Source organism: Lutra lutra, chromosome 1, assembly GCF_902655055.1.
Source record: "Lutra lutra chromosome 1, mLutLut1.2, whole genome shotgun sequence".
Lineage (NCBI taxonomy): Eukaryota > Metazoa > Chordata > Mammalia > Carnivora > Mustelidae > Lutra > Lutra lutra.
Genome location: NC_062278.1, coordinates 32,274,676 through 32,293,557, shown reverse-complemented (window position 1 = coordinate 32,293,557; position 18,882 = coordinate 32,274,676). Strand labels below are relative to the sequence as shown.

At 37.0% G+C, this 18,882-nt stretch overlaps 1 protein-coding gene across 6 annotated transcripts in view; it reads left to right on the top strand.

Moving 5' to 3' along the window:
- The window catches only part of ROBO1 (roundabout guidance receptor 1), a 1,187,644-nt gene extending 1,173,510 nt beyond the window's left edge, over positions 1-14,134 (top strand). For all 6 annotated transcript variants that reach the window (XM_047722064.1, XM_047722068.1, XM_047722063.1 and 3 more), the window contains 3 exons: positions 5,314-5,622; positions 10,927-11,123; positions 12,452-14,134. In XM_047722064.1, coding sequence (XP_047578020.1) covers positions 5,314-5,622; positions 10,927-11,123; positions 12,452-12,466 — 521 coding nt within the window. In that variant the 3' untranslated portion in view covers positions 12,467-14,134. The remainder of the gene's footprint in view (positions 1-5,313; positions 5,623-10,926; positions 11,124-12,451) is intronic.
- Positions 14,135-18,882: the final 4,748 nt, after the last annotated feature.

Sequence of the window (18,882 nt, the reverse complement as noted above, 5' to 3'; positions counted from 1 at the left end):
TCACTGAAAGATGGGTCACACAGCAAACCTGGATGTAAGAACATCTAGGTTGAATATGGAAGGGAGAAAATCTGGCCTAAAGCTTTGTGTAGCCATTTCCAGCTCTTATATATACTTGTTCTGAGGGACTTCTAGCATTGAGGGGTGCTTTTTCAAAATGCTTTAAATAATGTACACATGCCAAGTTAAAGGAGATGGCATCACAGTTATAAATTGTGCTATGCTTGAAAATGGTGACCTCTATTTATTGTACCACATTCTGCAGTCCTTTTCTCAATGTATTTAACAATTAAATATAAACTCTAACTAATCCCTGCAGGGTAACCATGAAACAGAAAGATGAAACACCGAGGTTGTTTTTTAATGTTAATTTTAGAAATATCAGAGAAATGTATTCAAATCGGTAAAGCCAAAGAGTTAACTTGAAATATTATTTGGATTTTTCATTGTTTATTTCACAAAAGGGATTATGCAGAGTTATCATAGGATATAAAGTATTGTGAAAGCCACTAATTATTTTCTTGAAGTCATAAAAATAGACAAAATGGAAATATGACTCAAGTTATTTTTAAAACTTTAGCTCTAACTTCCTTTCACATTTTGATAACCATCTGTCTTTTAGTTATGTTTATTGTACTAAAAAGCCTTGAGTTTAATTCTGGACATTTTCTGAGTTGATAAAGAAAAAATACCAAAATATGTGTTATTTTATACATACCCGGCAAATGCATATTGATGAAGTAAAATCAAGTAAATGCAAATACTTCTTCATGCATCAAATAAGAGAAACGCGCACTCTTGATAGCGGCGGTTAGACATAAGAACACTGGATCATTTTCTCAGAAATCATTTTCTCAAAACACTATATTGCATTTTTTTTTTAAATGTCATAGGCCATTTCACGAAGAAACTCAGTGGCAGACACAATTTATAATTTGTTAAGAAAGAGGGGCGCCTGGATGGCTCAGTGGGTTAAAGCCTCTGCCTTCGGCTCAGGTCATGATCCCAGGGTCCTGGGATCGAGCCCTGCATCGGGCTCTCTGCTCAGCGGGGAGCCTGCTTCCCTTCCTCTCTCTCTCTGCCTGCCTCTCTGTCTACTTGTAATCTCTGTCTGTCAAATAAATAAATAAAATCTTTTAAAAAAATAAAAGAAAGAGAAAGAAGAGGGGAGAAGAAAGAATTTGAAGAGCTTCCAACTGATCAGTCTTGAGTTTGTAGTGTCTTTACTTCGTAAATTTTGTTCGACTTCTGTAGTTGTGTCATAGAACTTTTGTAAACAGTATAAAGAAGGCTAAAGAGTGGTCGTGTCTGACCCAATGAAGAGTAGTTGTGGTGATTCTTGTCAGTCTGAACTATATTCATTTTCTATAATCATTTCTATATTCATTTTCATAATACAGCGCTACAGACTAGGTGGCTTAAACGACAGAAATTTATCTTCTCATGGAAGCTGGAGGCTAGAATCCCAAGATCAAGGTGTTGGCAGGGTTGGTTCCTTCTGAGGCCTCTCTCCTTGGCTTGTAGATGGCAGTAGTCTCCTTGTGTATTCACTCCATCTTTCTTCCATCTCTGTGTGTGTCCTAATCACTTCTTTGTATAAGGAAACCCAGTAGATTGGATTAAGGCCCATCCGAAGGACTCACTTCACCTTAATTACCTCTTTAAACCCTATATCCAGGGGCGCCTGGGTGGGTTAAAGCCTCTGCCTTCGGCTCAGGTCAAGATCTCAGGGCCCTGGGATGGAGCCCCACATCGGGCTCTCTGCTCAACAAGGAGCCTGCTTCCCCCTTTCTCTGCCTGCCTCTCTGCCCACTTGTGATCTCTGTCAAATAAATAAATAAAATCTTGAAGAAAAAAAACAACAACAACCCTATAACCAAATACCATGTCATTCTGAGGGGGTTAGGACTTTAACATCTGAATTTTGAGGGGACAGAGTTCCCGTGGCCCTGTGAGCCATACCTTACTCTGTGGGTAAATCGTAGGCCTCAGAGAGACCCAGGGAGTACAGTGCACAGAGGAGTCCTGTGACAGGAAGAATCTGTTTATTTATCTCATATTTGTCGCTTACAAGTTGAACCCGGACGAAGGGTAGGATTAAAATATATGAATATTTATGAGTCAGAGTCTTAGCAAGTTAAAGCCAAGCGTAAGTGCATTTCTAGGACCTTCTAATAGATTCTCCCCACCCCCTCTTTTCAACCCTTTCGATGCATTTACATACTTGATTTAAAAACCAAATCTACATTATTTCTCCAGCCCTACTTTTCATAAATTATAAATTCGCCACCCTCTCTGGAATGATGTTATTTTGACTTGATTTATCATTAATTACAAGGTCTTGGGACTTGGAGCAGCTAAGTAAATAGAGTGCTGGATCTCCATAGTGAGTTAGTGCCAACAGAACTGTCTGCATACATGTGCTCTGACATTTTACTTTATATACGTTATACCAGTATTTGGAAAGCATTGTATAAAAATGACGTTTATAGGATTATACAAAGTGTCTCTACATATATGTATGTAAAACAGGTCCATGATCTTATTTGCTGAATACAATTTGAGCTATTGTTGGTATGTTCAGGGTGAAACTACTATTTATCACCATGTGAAATACAGAATTGTTCATGCTATAATAATCCCTGCTTTGACTCAGTAATTATTTTATAATACCTAAAAATTTTTATTTGGTAACCTGTTTGTATGAGAAATAAAAACCTACAAGCATTTGCCTCTCATCATCAACTAGATACAGAAGCAATTACATTTAGGAAGTTAGAACTCTTAAAATTGCTCCTGGGTTCTCTTCTCACTTTCTACCTGGGTTATAGAGCATCGGGAAATAGATTTTGTCTCGAAAGTCACATATTCCCAAGATTTTGTGCGCTCTTATAATAGTGGTAATCATCAGCTTCGGTAATCTGGTGAACCAGGCATTTTATGATTTGTTGATAGTGGCACTTACTTTCTGCCTACTTGATAATCTGTGTTTGCAATTTGGGGGTGAGGTCTATGGCAAGGAGATAGTGCGGAAATGAGCCTGTAGGCACTCACTCAGTCTGCTGCCAGATATGTTCTGAATTAGATTTTTCTCCTTTCATTGCCAGTCCCAGGCTCAGTCTGAACTTAGAACTGCTCTGCCTTGGGTCACTTGGCTTTATGCCGCTTAGTATAGTCTGGTTTTTAACTATCTCTTTTTGGTTATTTTTAGTAAACAAGTAGCAGATGAGGAAGGACTCTCAACTCTCATGATACTACCCTTTTTTTTTTTAAGTATTTTTTTTAATCCATTAGAGTAGTAAAGAGGAAAACCAGGCACAACGACAATGGTAATATATGTTGTAAGGCAAAAAAATTTTTGATTTTGTAAAATGAGGAGAAAATTAATGCCATTCTCTGTACTTTAGCCAGCCTTTTGGGTAATGTTTAGAGGCTATTTATATGAAACTAGAATATGATGATCCATGAGAATGAACAACAAAAATATGTAAGTAAAATTTGAACCAATTTTAATAATGGAGTCCTAAGTATAGCTCTCCATATATGAAAATTGCCATTTTGAAGTCATGGTTGAAAAAACCGTGCTGGTAATTCCCAAATCTTGGTATCTCTGGACTTGGCCTCTCTTGAAACTCAGATTTTATGTACAAAAACCTATTAGACATCTCTATCTAGGTACTTCAAAGGCGCCTCCTATTTACTTTTCTAAAATTGAGCTCCTACTCCCCCTCTATAGGCCATCCATCTCTTTCCCAACCCCTCCTTCCTTATCTTCAGTGAAGTTTCTCTCATCCACCTAGTCAACTATAGCAAAATTCTTTTTTTTAATTTAATTTTATTTTTTCAGTGTTCCAAGATTCATTGTTTATGCACCACACCCGGCGCCCCTATAGCAAAAGTCTTAAAAGTCATCTTAGAACCTTTCCTTTCTTTCCTCTCCTGTATTCCACTGATCATTCAATAATACTGATTTTTCTTCCTTAATATTTATTAAATATGTCTCATCCGAACAGCCACCAATACAGTTCCATCCCCTATCATTACTCATCTGAGGTATAACAATAACCTCTTGCCCTCCTGGATTCAAGCCTTTCCTTTTAATTCATCCTCCAAAGTAAAGACAAAAACCTAAAACTAAAATCTCTTCATATTCTTCTACTAAGTTACCAACTACCATTAGGATATCTATTTCTGCTTCCTGGAATGTACATAGCAGCCAAGGGTAGCACCCCTTAAAAAAATAAATTTTTTGGGCGCCTGGGTGGCTCAGTGGGTTAAAGCCTCTGGCTTTGGCTCAGGTCATGATCCCAGGGTCCTGGGATCGAGCCCCGCATCGGGTTCTCTGCTCTGTGGGGAGCCTGCTTCCTCCTCTCTCTCTGCCTGCCTCTCTGCCTACTTGTGAGCTCTGTCTATCAAATAAATAAATAAATAAAATATTAAAAAATAAATTAAAAGTTTTTTAAAATATTTTAAAAAATAAATTTTTTAACTATCAAGTTATTGAACTTTTACCTACTTTTATCCTTAAGTATGTCTGTAAGAAGTTGAATTATATATAATGTCTAGTTATATGTATATATGTATGTGATATATATGCATTAACATATATATGTAATGTATACTGGAAGATAGTTAGGTGACATTCACTTATATCTCTACCAGAGATTATCTGGTTTAAAACCTATGGGTGCAGATACAGAGTGCAGAGACCCCCATCAATGGATGGTAGATTGTAAACACAAAATAGAATGAAATAGTATAAAGAACACTGAGCCAGAAATTAGAAATCTAAGGGCATTGGTCCTTGTTCTGATCATATCTAGACTTGAGATCGAAAAATAACTGAAGGTCTATGCGTTTGAGTTTCCCTTCTTATAGAACAAGAAGGGATTTAGGCTAGATTAAGGGTGGCAAACAGGTATCAACTCAAGTGCCAACCTCAATCAATTTGAAGTGGTTGCCTGGAGAAAAGCGGTATGCATTTGGGACCAGCAACATTATGCTGAAATCAATTAAGAAGGTCTGTCATGGTTGGGGGAGAAGAATTGATAGCACACGTGTCCATATTATCTATCCCAAGAGTAGATAATCTTTAAGTCTTTAAGTCCCAGCTCTATGATTGAATATTTTTCTGCCATATGACAATGAGAATACATTGAAATTGTTGATCTTCTTGTTCCTTGGTCGTCTTCAATTGTTCCAGTTCATTTATGATACCTTATCTCACAACTGAATGTGACTCCAATGCTAATACTAATGTTTAGCAGTTTTATAAGTGGCAGGCTTCTATAGTATTTTCAATTTTCTTTCTAGATCTTCCACCTCCTCCAGTGCCACCACCTGCTATAAAGTCACCCACTGTCCAATCCAAGGCACAGCTGGAGGTGCGACCTGTAATGGTGCCAAAACTCCCTTCTGTAGAACCAAGAACAGACAGATCATCAGATAGAAAAGTGGGCAGTTACAAGGGGCGAGAAGTCTTGGATGGAAGACAAGTTGCTGATATGAGAACCAATCCAGGTGATATCAGAGAAGCACAGGAACAGCAAAATGATGGGAAAGGACGAGTGAACAAGGCCACAAAACGAGACCTTCCACCAGCAAAGACTCACCTCATCCAAGGTACTGATTTATTCAAACAGCAAATAAATACAGATTGAACATGTTTGCAAGTTGCACTGTTAGGTTCTCTTAGGCCATAGGAAAAGGGATAAGATTTAGAATTTGACTCTCTAATGGAGAAGACAAGCAGGTACTCAGATAGTTTTAATATAATTAAATTAAATATATAACATTATATAAGAGTCCCTTGGACAGGTGCCGGTTGAGTTGGGTTTTAAAGAAAAGCATGATTCCAACAGGTTAAACAGAAAAAGGGATAGCAGGTAAAGGAAGTTGTTGGAGAAAAAAAAAAAAACATGTGAGTGTAAAAGCAAATGTTTGGCGAATATTGATTTCTAGTTCCGCCAGACACAAATAGTGAAAGGTAAAACTAGAAAGGTGGTTGGGCCAGACTGGGAAGACTGGGAATATGATCTAGAGTGTGGGATTTATCATATAAGCAGTGGTGAGCCAGTAAAGAATTTTGAACAAGAAATGACAGAGTCAGATTTTTAGAAAAATAACTGGCAGCCCTCTATAATGAAGGAAGAGATCTTGGACTTGGGTAGATGAAGGTATCAGATCATTGTAAAATATCTAGGTATAAACTATGAAAACACTGAATTCAAATAGTTCTGTAGAAAATGGAGAGAACAGCTTACATTGACATTTTGATGATAAAACCAGTGGTGACTAATTGAAAGTAAAAAAATAGAATGAAATTATGGAGTAAAGGGGAAGTTACTCAAATGTTCATTAGATGGTCCTGTTGGCCAGTGGAACCTAACTGTACTAACCAACGTAGGAAGAAAAGGAAAACAAAACAGAAAAGATGTCTGAGGGAAAAAAATTTTACTTTTGAATGGATTAAGATGCTGATAAGAGCACAGATACAGAGAAAATCAATAAGACTTTAGAGAACTAAGTTTAAAGATCAGGAGAAAGGTTGTGAGTCAAGAGTGGGTTTTAGGAACAGCAACACAATTGTATGAATTACAGAGGCTAAATTTTCAGCATGATACACTCGTTATTGTGGAACAATCAATTCTCTGGAAGCAAAGCAAAGCAAAACCCTAATTTATAGCCATTTACTCACTTTTATTGGGTAGTTACTTCCAAGATGACTGGCTTCAAGCTGCTAATATGAAGTCACTTGTGCACTCCTCTTCTGAGAACATGTGAGCCAATCCCAGTACACCAATAATCAGCAGTGATTATATTCAAAGGTTAGCCCCAAGAATGACTTTCTACAATGGAAGTTGAGATGGATCTACCAAGAGGTTTAAATAATTAAGATCTCCAAGCCAGAGAAAATAATATCCTAGAAAGAGTGGAGAAGGAAATTTTAAGAAGGAAGTCTAAAATGCCACCCAGAAGTAAAAACTGGGTGTCAACAGGAGGAGGGGGCTGGGGGAAAGAACACATGAGAATTTTGCAATATGTTATTTGTGGGTGGCATTTAAAAGAATTGTTTTTAGTATTGTAGTCAGAATAGAAGCCAGACTGTAGGGGGTTGTAAAGTAAATGGAAATTGTGGAAGGGAAGTGATGAGCTCTTTTCAGAAGGTTGGGAAGAGGAGAGATTGGAGAAAGAGTTTGCCAGGAAGACAGAATTTGTGGGAATGCTCTAAGATGGGATTATCAGAGACGAAGGAGAAGAAACCATTTAGGAGAAAGAAATACAGAAAAGGGGAGGATTGATGAAAGAGTCTGAAAAGAGTATTACGGAAAGGAATCTAGAAGCCTTTAGGGGGACTTCAATACTATGGTAAGATTAGACATAAATCTCTTGTTCTGTTTATTCTGAGCCCCTGGTCATTAGTAACTTTCTTCAAAATGGGAGTCAGTTTCACTCTGTTCTGTGACAGGAAGCCTGAACTCCTAATCTAGGCCTGGACTCAGCAGTAAAGTGATAAGTAAAAGTACCTTTCAGGCAAAAGCCTCTACTATGTGACACCAAAGTACTTGGTGTTATCACCACAATCCAACTTTTGAAAAACTGAGCCTACTTTTTATCAGTTAAGCAAAAGGTGATCTGGCTCTGAACTTTTAACCCATACTGTACTCCCAGTAGTGATTTATAAATATAATGTCATGCCATAAATGATGAAGTTTATATGTGGCCCAAAAGTGTAGACCAATTTGCTGCTCCAAGTAAGCTTTCTCTAAAGCATTGGGATTCTTCAGGAGAAGATTTTACAAACCTGGAAAGATCTTGGTGTATGCAGGATTAGAACAAATGATGAAATTATTTTACCAATCTTTAGAGATTTAATAAGTTGTCCTTTGTGTTATAAAAATATTTCTAGGGCGCCTGGGTGGCTCAGTGGGTTAAGCCTCTGCCTTTGGCTCAGATCATCATCTCAGGGTCCTGGGATCGAGTTCCGCTTCGGGCTCTCTGCTCAGCAGGGAGCCTGCTTCCCCCTCTCTCTCACTGCCTGCCTCTCTGCCTACTTGTGATCTCCCTCTCTGTGTTTCAAATAAATAAATAAAATCTAATATATATATATATATATATATATATCTAAATACATATATATATATTTCTAACTAAAGAACTATTACTGGAACCATTAATCTAGAAACAAAAAAACTTATTTCATGGAAAACGCTGAGATACACTAACCAGATTATTATTTCATAGGTCTTACTTTCCCAAATTCTTATTTGAACCATAACCCTGTGTATATGTTCATTAAATGATCATTTCTATGCATTGCTATAATTTTTACCTTCATAATTCAGTTGACATTATTTAAAATGAAGGAGGAACCCTGATTTACAAGTTTAATGAATGGTCATTTTTAATTAAAGAGAATGGTCTTCTAGACATGAATGACTGATCTTTTTGCTGACATTTACCTCAATTAGTTCAATTTATTTCTGCATATATCAAACATCCACTGTGTTGTAAAGCGTTATACTAGTCCTGAGATTTATGTGTAAACATGAACCTTGACCTCATGAAGCTTATAGTCAAAGACAGAGATAAGTATATCTGTATGTTTATAGACACACTCACATTTGGTGTAATGTTTATGATACTATACTTGAGAGTCCAAAGAAGGGACAGTTAGCCCAGTCTTTTGGGGTATGTAAGGTAAAGAAAGACTTCTTGATCTTTCCTGGTAGAAATGACACATAACCTGAGTGTTCAGGATGGGTGAGATTTAACTTGGGTAAGAAAAGTGGATAGATTGTTCTGCCAGAGAAACTCAGCATGAAAATCTCTGAAGTGCATTGAGAAGATTATAAGAAATTCAGTGTTCCTAGATAGTAAAGGTGGTCAAAGGGGAAGCTCTTAAGGTAGACATAGGCATAAGTCATAGAGTGCCTATAGTTCCTGTAAGAAGGCAGCTGAGTGATGAGGTTTAGAGAGGAATGACTCAAGGCAAGGATCTATTAGTAGATATTTACCATGCTGGGACAAGAGATGTGGAGAATACAAACCAGACTCTAGGATCAGAGATGAGTGAGTGGGAATATTCAAAATTTAACATTTTTTAGTGTTAAAAATCAGGCTCACCTGTATATATTTGAATGCGTGGAAAAAGTACACTTAAGGCATACTGGAAGGTGGTTGGAAGGGAGGGAAGACTCTAAAATAATATCAGTTTTCTATATTTGTTGTCCTAAGGATTAGTATTGTCATTAACTATATGAGGGAATACAGAGAGGAAAGAAAAGAGTAGACCCGATGTCAATGTTGGACATATTGAGTTTGAGGGATACTTAAGAGAAAGTGTTCACCATAGATTAGGAGTTGGAAATACAAATTAATGATTCATCATAATAAAATATTAATTAAATATATGCATTCACTCACTCAAAACTATCAATATGTCAAGCTGAGAGTGTATCAAAACATGAAACACAAAATACCTGTCCCCATGATGGGTATAATCTAGAAAAGTTTACAGTCTGTGAGAATGGATGAAATTTCCCTAGGTGAGTGGGGAAAATAATGTATATATACACTAGGCTACGTGTTGAAACCTGCAACATGTAAGATGCACTGCATTAAGAGCCCACAGGAGACTGGCCAGGAAGGGAGGAGAACTAGAAGCTGGGAATGACTATTCCCAGTTTAACAGTTTAACTTGATGATGGTTTCCTGATGAAGGGCAGTGACAAGTCCAGAGACATAAGGGCTGAAACATGATTAGCATTATCAAAGTCAACAGTGAATTTTCTCTTTTGTTGTAGTAATGTGGGCATGGATAGATTTCCACGGGATTCGGAGTAAATGGGAGGTTTGTCTACCAGTACTGAGCCTAATTGCTTTAAGAAGCTTTGCTGAACTGTAAGGACAGGAAGAAGGATTGCTTCATGTAGAGCACAGGCTTAAGGGGAACTTTTGAGCAAGAGAGATATTTTATATTGTAGTCTGACAAAAACTAAAGTCAATGGAGAGAAAAAGATTGATGAAGGTCACAGGATTCCCAGTGCTGTGAAGCAAGGGTGAAAAACAGTGGTCTTCATGGATTGGGAGACCCCATCGAGTCTGAATCTCTCTGGAAATTGTGATGAGTAGAATGGAAGGAGAAAGGTGACATCAAGGTGTCCAAAGGGTAGAGTGGACAGGCTTTGGAGTGAAGTAAGCACCTGAAAATCATCAGTATAAGCAGCACCAAATTAAAAGCAGTATGGAGATAGAAATTCAGGAGATGGCATTTAATTAGAATGGCTTTGTGTTTTAACCTAGCAACGATGGCAGGCTTCTGAGAGTCAGGGCTTCACAGTGTAAATATGATGTTGAAATGGAGGTTGAAAATCTTGGTGTCTGGAAAGTGAACCTGGGCTTGGTTCTGTTTCTGTGGTTTGAGGAAACTGGACTTTGTTTCTATCAATGCCTTGAAATAACCCTTCATAGTTTGCATAGGGATTTCACGATCCCCTCTGTTTTTACGTCAACACTGGGAGCACTTCTGGGTGTAGATACTATTAACGCTTTTTTAGAAAAGTGAACACTAAAGCCTAAAATAATTGGAGAGCACATAATGAAGGACAGAACTGGAAGCTAAGTCTGACTCCAGATTTGGTTTTCCTCTTCTAATGATGTTGGTCCCAAGTGAGTTTGAGGTGGACAAGAGCTTGTGAGTGAAATCAACTTGAATGCCAGCCAGTACCAGGAAAGACAATGAGGCTTGTTATTTTATTTTTCTGGACGCTGCTGCCTTTTTAATTATTGTTATAAAATGTCCTCATTTATTCCTCAATAGCACTGATGCTTCTTCATTCAAAATGACAGATATAAATTATGTTACATTATGCCTTGAAACAGTACAGTGGTGTTCATATACACTTATTATATTTCATTACACAGAGGATATTCTACCTTACTGCAGACCTACTTTTCCGACATCAAATAATCCCAGAGATCCGAGTTCTTCAAGCTCAATGTCATCAAGAGGATCAGGAAGCAGACAAAGAGAACAAGCAAATGTAGGTCGAAGAAATATTGCAGAAATGCAAGTTCTTGGAGGATATGAAAGAGGAGAAGATAATAATGAAGAATTAGAGGTATCTATAACTATTTTCCAAGTTTCTCAGTATTATACGGGTTGTTACATCAGCCTCAAAGTCAGGAATATTTATCAATCTACAGAAATGTTACTGTTCTGCCACAAACCCTAGTGTTGGTGATGCCAGAGACTGAAATTCTTTGAATTTAATGATTTCCTTGAAATGTATTCCAAAGTTGTAAATGGGGATAATAATTTCTTTTCAGATCTAGAGGGCATATTCACCTGTAGATCTTCAGATAAGAGATTTATATGGCAAACATGTTGTTAGGAAATAACTATTTACCCAGATAATATATTGCATAGTATTATATTATAGGAGGTTATAAAAACCAGTAAGGTGACAGTTATGAGGATTTGAATGAGGGTGCTTAGTCTGTGTTATCATCGGCCTCCCTAGTAATCACTGTGGTTAATCTGACTAATTTGACCAATTATCTTCCACCTTCTTTCTTCTAAAAATGATCCTTGACCTGATCAGTCAACCTGATCGTTGACTCTAACCTTCCCAGATAGGGGAGAACCCTTTTTGAGTCAAATATATACTCCTTTGTTAGAATTTATAGATAGAAATACAGGATGGAATTGACAGTACATCATATTATATTACAAAATCACCTCCTACTTTTAAGACAGTGTTTTTCCCATTTAATTAAAAAAAAAAGTTGAGGGCAAATTTCTCTTCTCACAAAATTATTTAATCCCAAGTAGATTGTTAAATGAACATTAAACTGAACTTTTAAAAATAGAAGATGAAACATTTTAAGCAATGATGTCTAATTGAATTTTCTGTAATACCCAAAGCATTTTCATTTTGACATTAGGAATAAGAAGACTTTCTTCCTACAGTTGTTATGAGAAGTTATTTTATAAGTTCTTTTGTTTATTTGGGGTGTGTGTGTGTGTGTGTGTGTGTGTGTGGTTTGTTGTTATTGTTTGTTTGTTTTTGTTAAGTAAGAGAACCTTTCTGGAGGACAAAAAGTCATCATACAGAACTCTAATACTTAAAACCTATAAAATTTGAACTACAATGTTGAGTTGGGGCTGGAGGGAGTAGAAAAATCCACCTTCCACTTCTCCTCTGTCTCCTACACCACATGCCCCAATACCCAGACATAGCACAGAACACACTCACGGAGAACTATTGGATTTTCTATCAAAAACGACTAACAACAAATGAATGAGTTGCCATGAGCACTTTCTAACATATGCTGGGGAATGAACGAAGAAATACCAACTGTAAGGTTGAAAACATATAAATCAACAAACTCTAAAACTGTTCTCTAAATTTTATTTTCAAATTTAACAAACACTTTTCTCTTACAGGAAACTGAAAGCTGAAGACAACCAGAGAGGCTTGTGAGATCTAATGTGAAAATTATCACTCAAGATGCCTCATGTCTGATGACACATGACGCCAGATAAAATGTTCAGTGCAATCAGAGTGTAAAAATTGTCATTTTTTTATTCCTCTTATTGGAATACCATTTTTAAAAATTTTATTGGAGTTTTATTGTTGTTGCTTGATCCTTATCCCTAATGAAGAACCTCCCTATTCCCCTCGCTGTTGGAACAAACCATGACACCTTCCTTCCAGCAAGGGATGTATTTGACTTCTTGATCCAGCCATCAGCCAGCAAGAGAGAATGACACAGTTCTTTTGCATTTTGCCCCCGAGATATGGCATTGCACTGCTTAGATACCAAGCCAATTTTCAGCAAAGTATTGATCAAAGATACAAAATTGATTAATCAACCTCATGCCAAGGGCTCTCAAGACATAATCTTTCTATAACCAACTGCTAAGGCAAACGAAAACATACTTCATTTTAACATGATTTTTCAAATCAGTCTTTCATCCCACCCTCTGCTGGGAGAAAATAAAATGTAACAAAAGCAGAACAACCACAAATCAATTTGAATGGGGTAGAAACATTGTAAATAGATGCTCTTTGCAATCCCTGGTGGTACTTTATTTTGTCTTCATTTCGATCATTAAAGTATATTCTTGGAAGTATACTTCTGGAGAAGTAGGGGTAAGCCAGTTGGATCTCTGGTTGTCTAGTCATTGTCATAAGTAAGCCTAGCAAAAAACCTTGTTCTATTTTTCAATCAAATGCAATTATAAATGCATATTACAAACAAATGGATGTTTTTAATGACCAATTGAATAAGGACATCCCTATCTTAACTGGCCTAAATTTCTTCTGGTAGTGTCAGTTCGACTTTCAGAAGTGCCACTTAAGGAAATTTGATTTTCGTTTTTGTAATGCACTGTTTTTAATCTTTTTTTTTTTTTTTTTTTGGTTTTAAAAGCACAATCACTAAACTTTATTTGTAAACCATTGTAACTATTAACCTTTTTTGTCTTATTGAAAAAAAAATGTTGAGAAGCGTTTTTAACCTGTTTTGTTCATGCTCTATGTTTGTATTTGGAATATTTGAATGATGACAGATGGTGAAGTAATGTGCGTACTTTATTGTTGGCCATTCACCCAATGGTTCTTACTTTTCCTGAACTTAAAGAAAAAAAAGGTTTAAGTTTGTTGTGGCCAATTTGAAACTTATAAGATTTTCTTATAAGCTCAAAGAGAGGCATTGCTTGCTTTGAGTTGCCAAATGATGCCCTCTGACTGTAGATTTTTATGATCCTTTTTTGTTGTTATATGAATTTCATTGACTTGATAATTGGTGCTATTTGAGGGAAAAAATGTACATTTATTCATACACAGGTATCAGGCCTGACCCCACTGGAAAACAAAGCCAAACAAAACTGAACCACAAAAAAAAAAGCTGGTGTTCACCAAAAACTAAATGTGTTCACTTAGATAATTTGAAAGTTACATAGAAAGGGTGTGCAGTACTAAGGGAACAATCCATGTGATTAATGTTTTCATTATGTTCATGTAAGAAACCTCTTATTTTTAGCCATAATTTTGCATACTGAAAACCAATAATCAGAAAAGTAATTTTGTCACATTATTTATTAAAAATGTTCTCAAATACATCATTCTTTCTTGTGTTGATTTCTTTTGTTTTTTCATTGTGTGATCAAATTTATTCCATTTAATCACAAAGTTGTGCTGTCTTAACATTTCACCACTATATTATCAGATGAGTGAAAATTCTGAACAGCCAGGCTTTACTTATGAGGAAAAATTCTCATTTTACTCCATGGAAATTAAAGACATCAGATCAATCAAAACCTAGAAGGCATTTGATCATAGAATACCATTTTAATATTAAGAAGCACTAAAATGTTTATCTGTGTGTATCTGAATTTCAGGTAAACTTTTTCTGACATACTTAGGATTCAGGTATGATACATCTAATTTGTAAAGTTTGGACCACTTACGTTCCATCGAAAAGAAAATTATATTACCCAAAATATTGGTTAGTAACTACCTGCTTTCTTGTTTACAAATTCATGTGAAATTTTAACAGTTCTATACTTATGATATAGTGGCTTGAACATTGTTGTTTATTTTATTAAGGTTAACATATTCAAGTATTAACTTTGGATGGGTGAGATGAGCAGTAGAATCTAGTGAAGGTTTTTTTCCTATGATATATATATGTATATATATCATAATATATAGGACTATATATATGCATATATATATATGTATGTATATATATATATATATAGTTAAATTTTTGTGTTGATCACAATTTGAAAAACTGGGAAAATTTTGGACAACAAAAAAGACGGGGGATGTATTTTGAAGGTTAATTTTACAAAAACAAAGTAATCACCAGCATCTACTTAGGTCCATAGGTCAAGAAGTCAGTTTCCAACTATTTCGAAGGAAACACCGGAGAGACATGTTCAATGGCCTAATTTTTCTCTTCCCTTGTTGAGGTGACTATAAGTTAGTCTTTATTTATATCATGTGATATACATACGAATTATGTATATCAGAGGGCCTGGTTCTGTCACACACTCTGTTTCCCTGGACATGTTACTTAACCTCTAAGTCTCAGGTTTCTCCACCTGTGGATTCAGTAATGCCTACCTCATGGAGCTGTTGTCATGATTTAGTGAGCTAATGTATATGACATGAACTCTGTAAACCCCCCAAACAATATAAGGTATTGTATTTATAGACTGAAATTCATTGCACACATTCTATCCTCACTTTTCCCATGTAGTTTGTTCCTAAAAACTTGCTGAGTTAAAAACCTATCAAAGTGTAAGTGTGGTACGAGGATGGGGGTGGTTCCATTTCCGGTGAGTAAAATTCACTGTGAAATTCCTAACCGTGGAATAAATTCTTGGTGTTTTTGTTTGTATCCTTGCTTCTGAATTCCTGAGGCCCACACAACGGGCGGTGACGTGGCGTTTTCAGTACGTGTTTCGCAGTTCAGGTGTGCAAGCATGTCGCTTGCCTTCAGAATAACTATTGACTGTATTTGCGGCTGCTGTTCTGCCTAGTGGCAGAGAGTATCATTTTCATTCTAGATGAACCCAGTCATATCTAACTTTCTTGGTCATTTCAGATATAAAGTCTGAATTTTCTCTTCCCTACCCTCTCTACAGGGTGGCATCAAGATTCCAGGTGTGTGTGTGTGTGTGTGTGTGTGTGTGTGTGTGTGTGTGTGTGTTGGGGGGTGAGGGGTGGCAGTAGGCACTCTTGGCATTTTGCTGTTGTCCAAGTTTCCAATGGTCTTTATTTCTCAGAACAGTTTATGCTGCAACTTCCTTTTCCCTACCTTGATGTCCCTTATTCATTGACACTCCCTTGGTACTTCGAAGCCCTATAATGTGGGTTGGGTGCAGGGAGCAGGAAATGGGACTGTCCTATGCTCTTCCATGCCAGGCTGATGCTCTGGAGGCTTGGGTATGAGGCTCCATCCTTGGGCCTCACAAGACACTACTACGTCTCATTAACTGGTTACCATTTAGGGTATGCGTGTGGTGGCTTCTCCTGAAGTTAAAGGAAATAAAACTTGGTTCTGGATCTCAACCATCTATGCTGGAATCCTGGCTCCATGGATTGCTGGCTGTGTAGCCAGGGGAAAATTACTTAGTGAATCTGTTTTCATCTTTGAGTGGTGTATTAAGAATACGTACTTTACAAGGTTGTTTGGATTAAATGAATTCATACATGCAAAGTACATAGCAAATGCTCAAGTATTCATTGGGCAATACCTCCTCCCTCTCTGATTTTGAACTACAAAGTGCTGCATAGGTTGCTCTAACTTTCAGACTCCTAAAACTGTACTTGAACAGAAAGCTCAGTGACACACTCACCATGTCTGATTCTCTCACCTCATGTTTAATTCTCTCTTCCCAGTGAGATGGGACATGAGGAGGAAGGAAGAGAGAGAGAAAAGGGAAGAGAGAGACGACCATGTATATTGCTTGCACGCCAAGTCTTTGGTGTGCAAGACCTTAGGTCTTGCCACTCGGCCTTCATTCTGCTACAGATTTCAAGAGTCTATTTTGAAACCCCTTTCTCTGGTAACCATCGGAGGGCAGCGCACATAGAAAGCCCTCTCGTCTGCGGGGAAGTAAGAAGTGGGATGGGAGAGCTGGAGATAGCCTATGACAGGTGCAATGTCTGTTAATATTTCAATATACGATCTTGCTACAAAAGGATATAATTAAACATTAAAAAGAGGTTACTCTTTAAAAATAGAAATATCTTTTCTCAAATTCTAATTTTCTCAGCTTATGTCAAGAGAATTTAGCAGAAATTGAAAAGAAAAAAAACCCAGGGAGTTGGCACCAGACCAAACTAAATTCTGAGCATGAGAGTATAAAGATTACTTTAGTGTTAACAAGTTTTAAGGATTTTTTTTTTCTGGAAAACTATGGGCATTGACCTTTTTCTTTTCATAAAAGAGTCTGTAGCAGGACTCCCAACCAAGAACCTCAATGACCTTCTGGTTTTAGATGCCAAAAGCTGGTTCCTATTTTGGTATTGATGCTCGAGATTTTTCCCACATATGAACACACCCCAACCACAGAGTCCAGTGTCCGCTCATTAAGGTTAGATTTGCCTGTCACACACCAAATGACTGCCATCTTTACTCCAAATATATCATTCTCATCAGCAGTTATATTTTTGTTATTTCCTCATTTTTATAAAACGACAAAAAAATGAAGTATTCAGATGACACTGCAAAGACAAGTGACAGCTATGCCAAAACCAAGCTGTTGTTTGCTTAGCCCACATGTGTTTCCACTGTAACACGCTGAATTAGGTGGCTTAAACAAATGAATACCCAATGAACAAAAATGTAGAATATGTGGAAAGGGAATGTAAGAAATTCCAGATTTGGGTTTAAAAATAAATATTTACTCACATGAGCAATATAAATACACAAAGTTATTTTGAGTTAGCAAGTTGGTTTTTAACCAAATAGCCAACTTTTTCTTTTTTAAATGTATCAGGGTGTATGAAAAAACAAATGTTGCTTGATTTTCCAAAAAGTAGATAATCCTTTGTTCTTAAAATTTATTGTCCTTCTTAAGAACACACGGCTAATTAATTGGCATTTTAGGTGTTATTAGTTTAGAAAGTTGGATTTTTTTTGTCTTCCTCTTTCCTTTATTCCCTGTTTTGAATACTAGTGAGAGAGAAGACAGCAAATGAGTATTCAAAACAATATTTTCAAAGATACTTGTTCTCCAGGGGCTCCAAACCTATGTTTCTCAAAGTGATGTCCATGAACATCTGTCTTCTAGCTATAAATATAAATTCCTGATTCCTGTCCTGATTGTGCTGAATCAGAATCCCAGGAGGCAAGGCCTAATAATTTGCATTTTGGAGACAATCCCAGGTAATTTTATGTTTAAAAAAATAAAGTTCAAAAACCACTATCCTAACAAATCAAGTACAGGGTTCATGGTGATATACCTGAGACTGGGATGAACCTTGGACTTGGCAGTGCCTTGTAATCATTTTCAGCCAGGCAATAGTCAAGATGCCATTTTGGTTGTCTGCTATTGAAAAACAGGTCTCACACAAAAAGCAAGTGGGCATTTGCCAAGTTTTATTTACCTCATTAACAAGGGAATCAGCCGGAAGAGCATTTGAAGAAGAGTTGTGGAAGGATCTTAAATATGATTGCTGTTAGTTAGCTTTCTACAGGGCAATGCAAGCAAATGTTAATATTTCTGCTGAACTAGAGAATCATAAAATCTGCACCTTTATTATTTGCAATTAGTCAAAAATGTACTTTGATAACTTGCATTCCACCAAAAGAATCAGATGAGGGTCAAACAGTGACTTAGTCTTGTTTGTTTTCCCCAGAGGCAGAATCTGAAACAAAGACATAGGGCAAATAATTTATTTGGGAGGTAATCCCAGGAAGTGAGTTGGGGAGCATGAGGGAATGGGAGATGATGTCAACAACTTAAAAAGTTGGTGAAGTTTCCTCCAGTGGGGACTCTACTGGCTCTTCTGAGACGCATGCAGAATACTTCCCTGAGTCCTTCCCCAAAGAACGGGTGCCTGAAACATTATCAGTTTACTCCTACTTCCCCATTGGTTGCAAGCTGCTGGTGGAGGAGGGGTGGCGGAGGTGAGGGAGTTCTCTCTCAAGGCCAAGACCAAGTGAGAGTAGAAGACTGAGGCAGAAAGCAGACATGCTTTACTGCAGGTGTCTGAGATGGGAAGATGCCAAGAAGAGGTAAGTCTGATCTCAAAGGAGATTGTCTGCCACAACAGAGTCCTCCAAGCCATATACTATAAGCGGGATTATTGGAAGATGCTTTAGCATGGTATCAAAAATCAAGCAATCATTAAA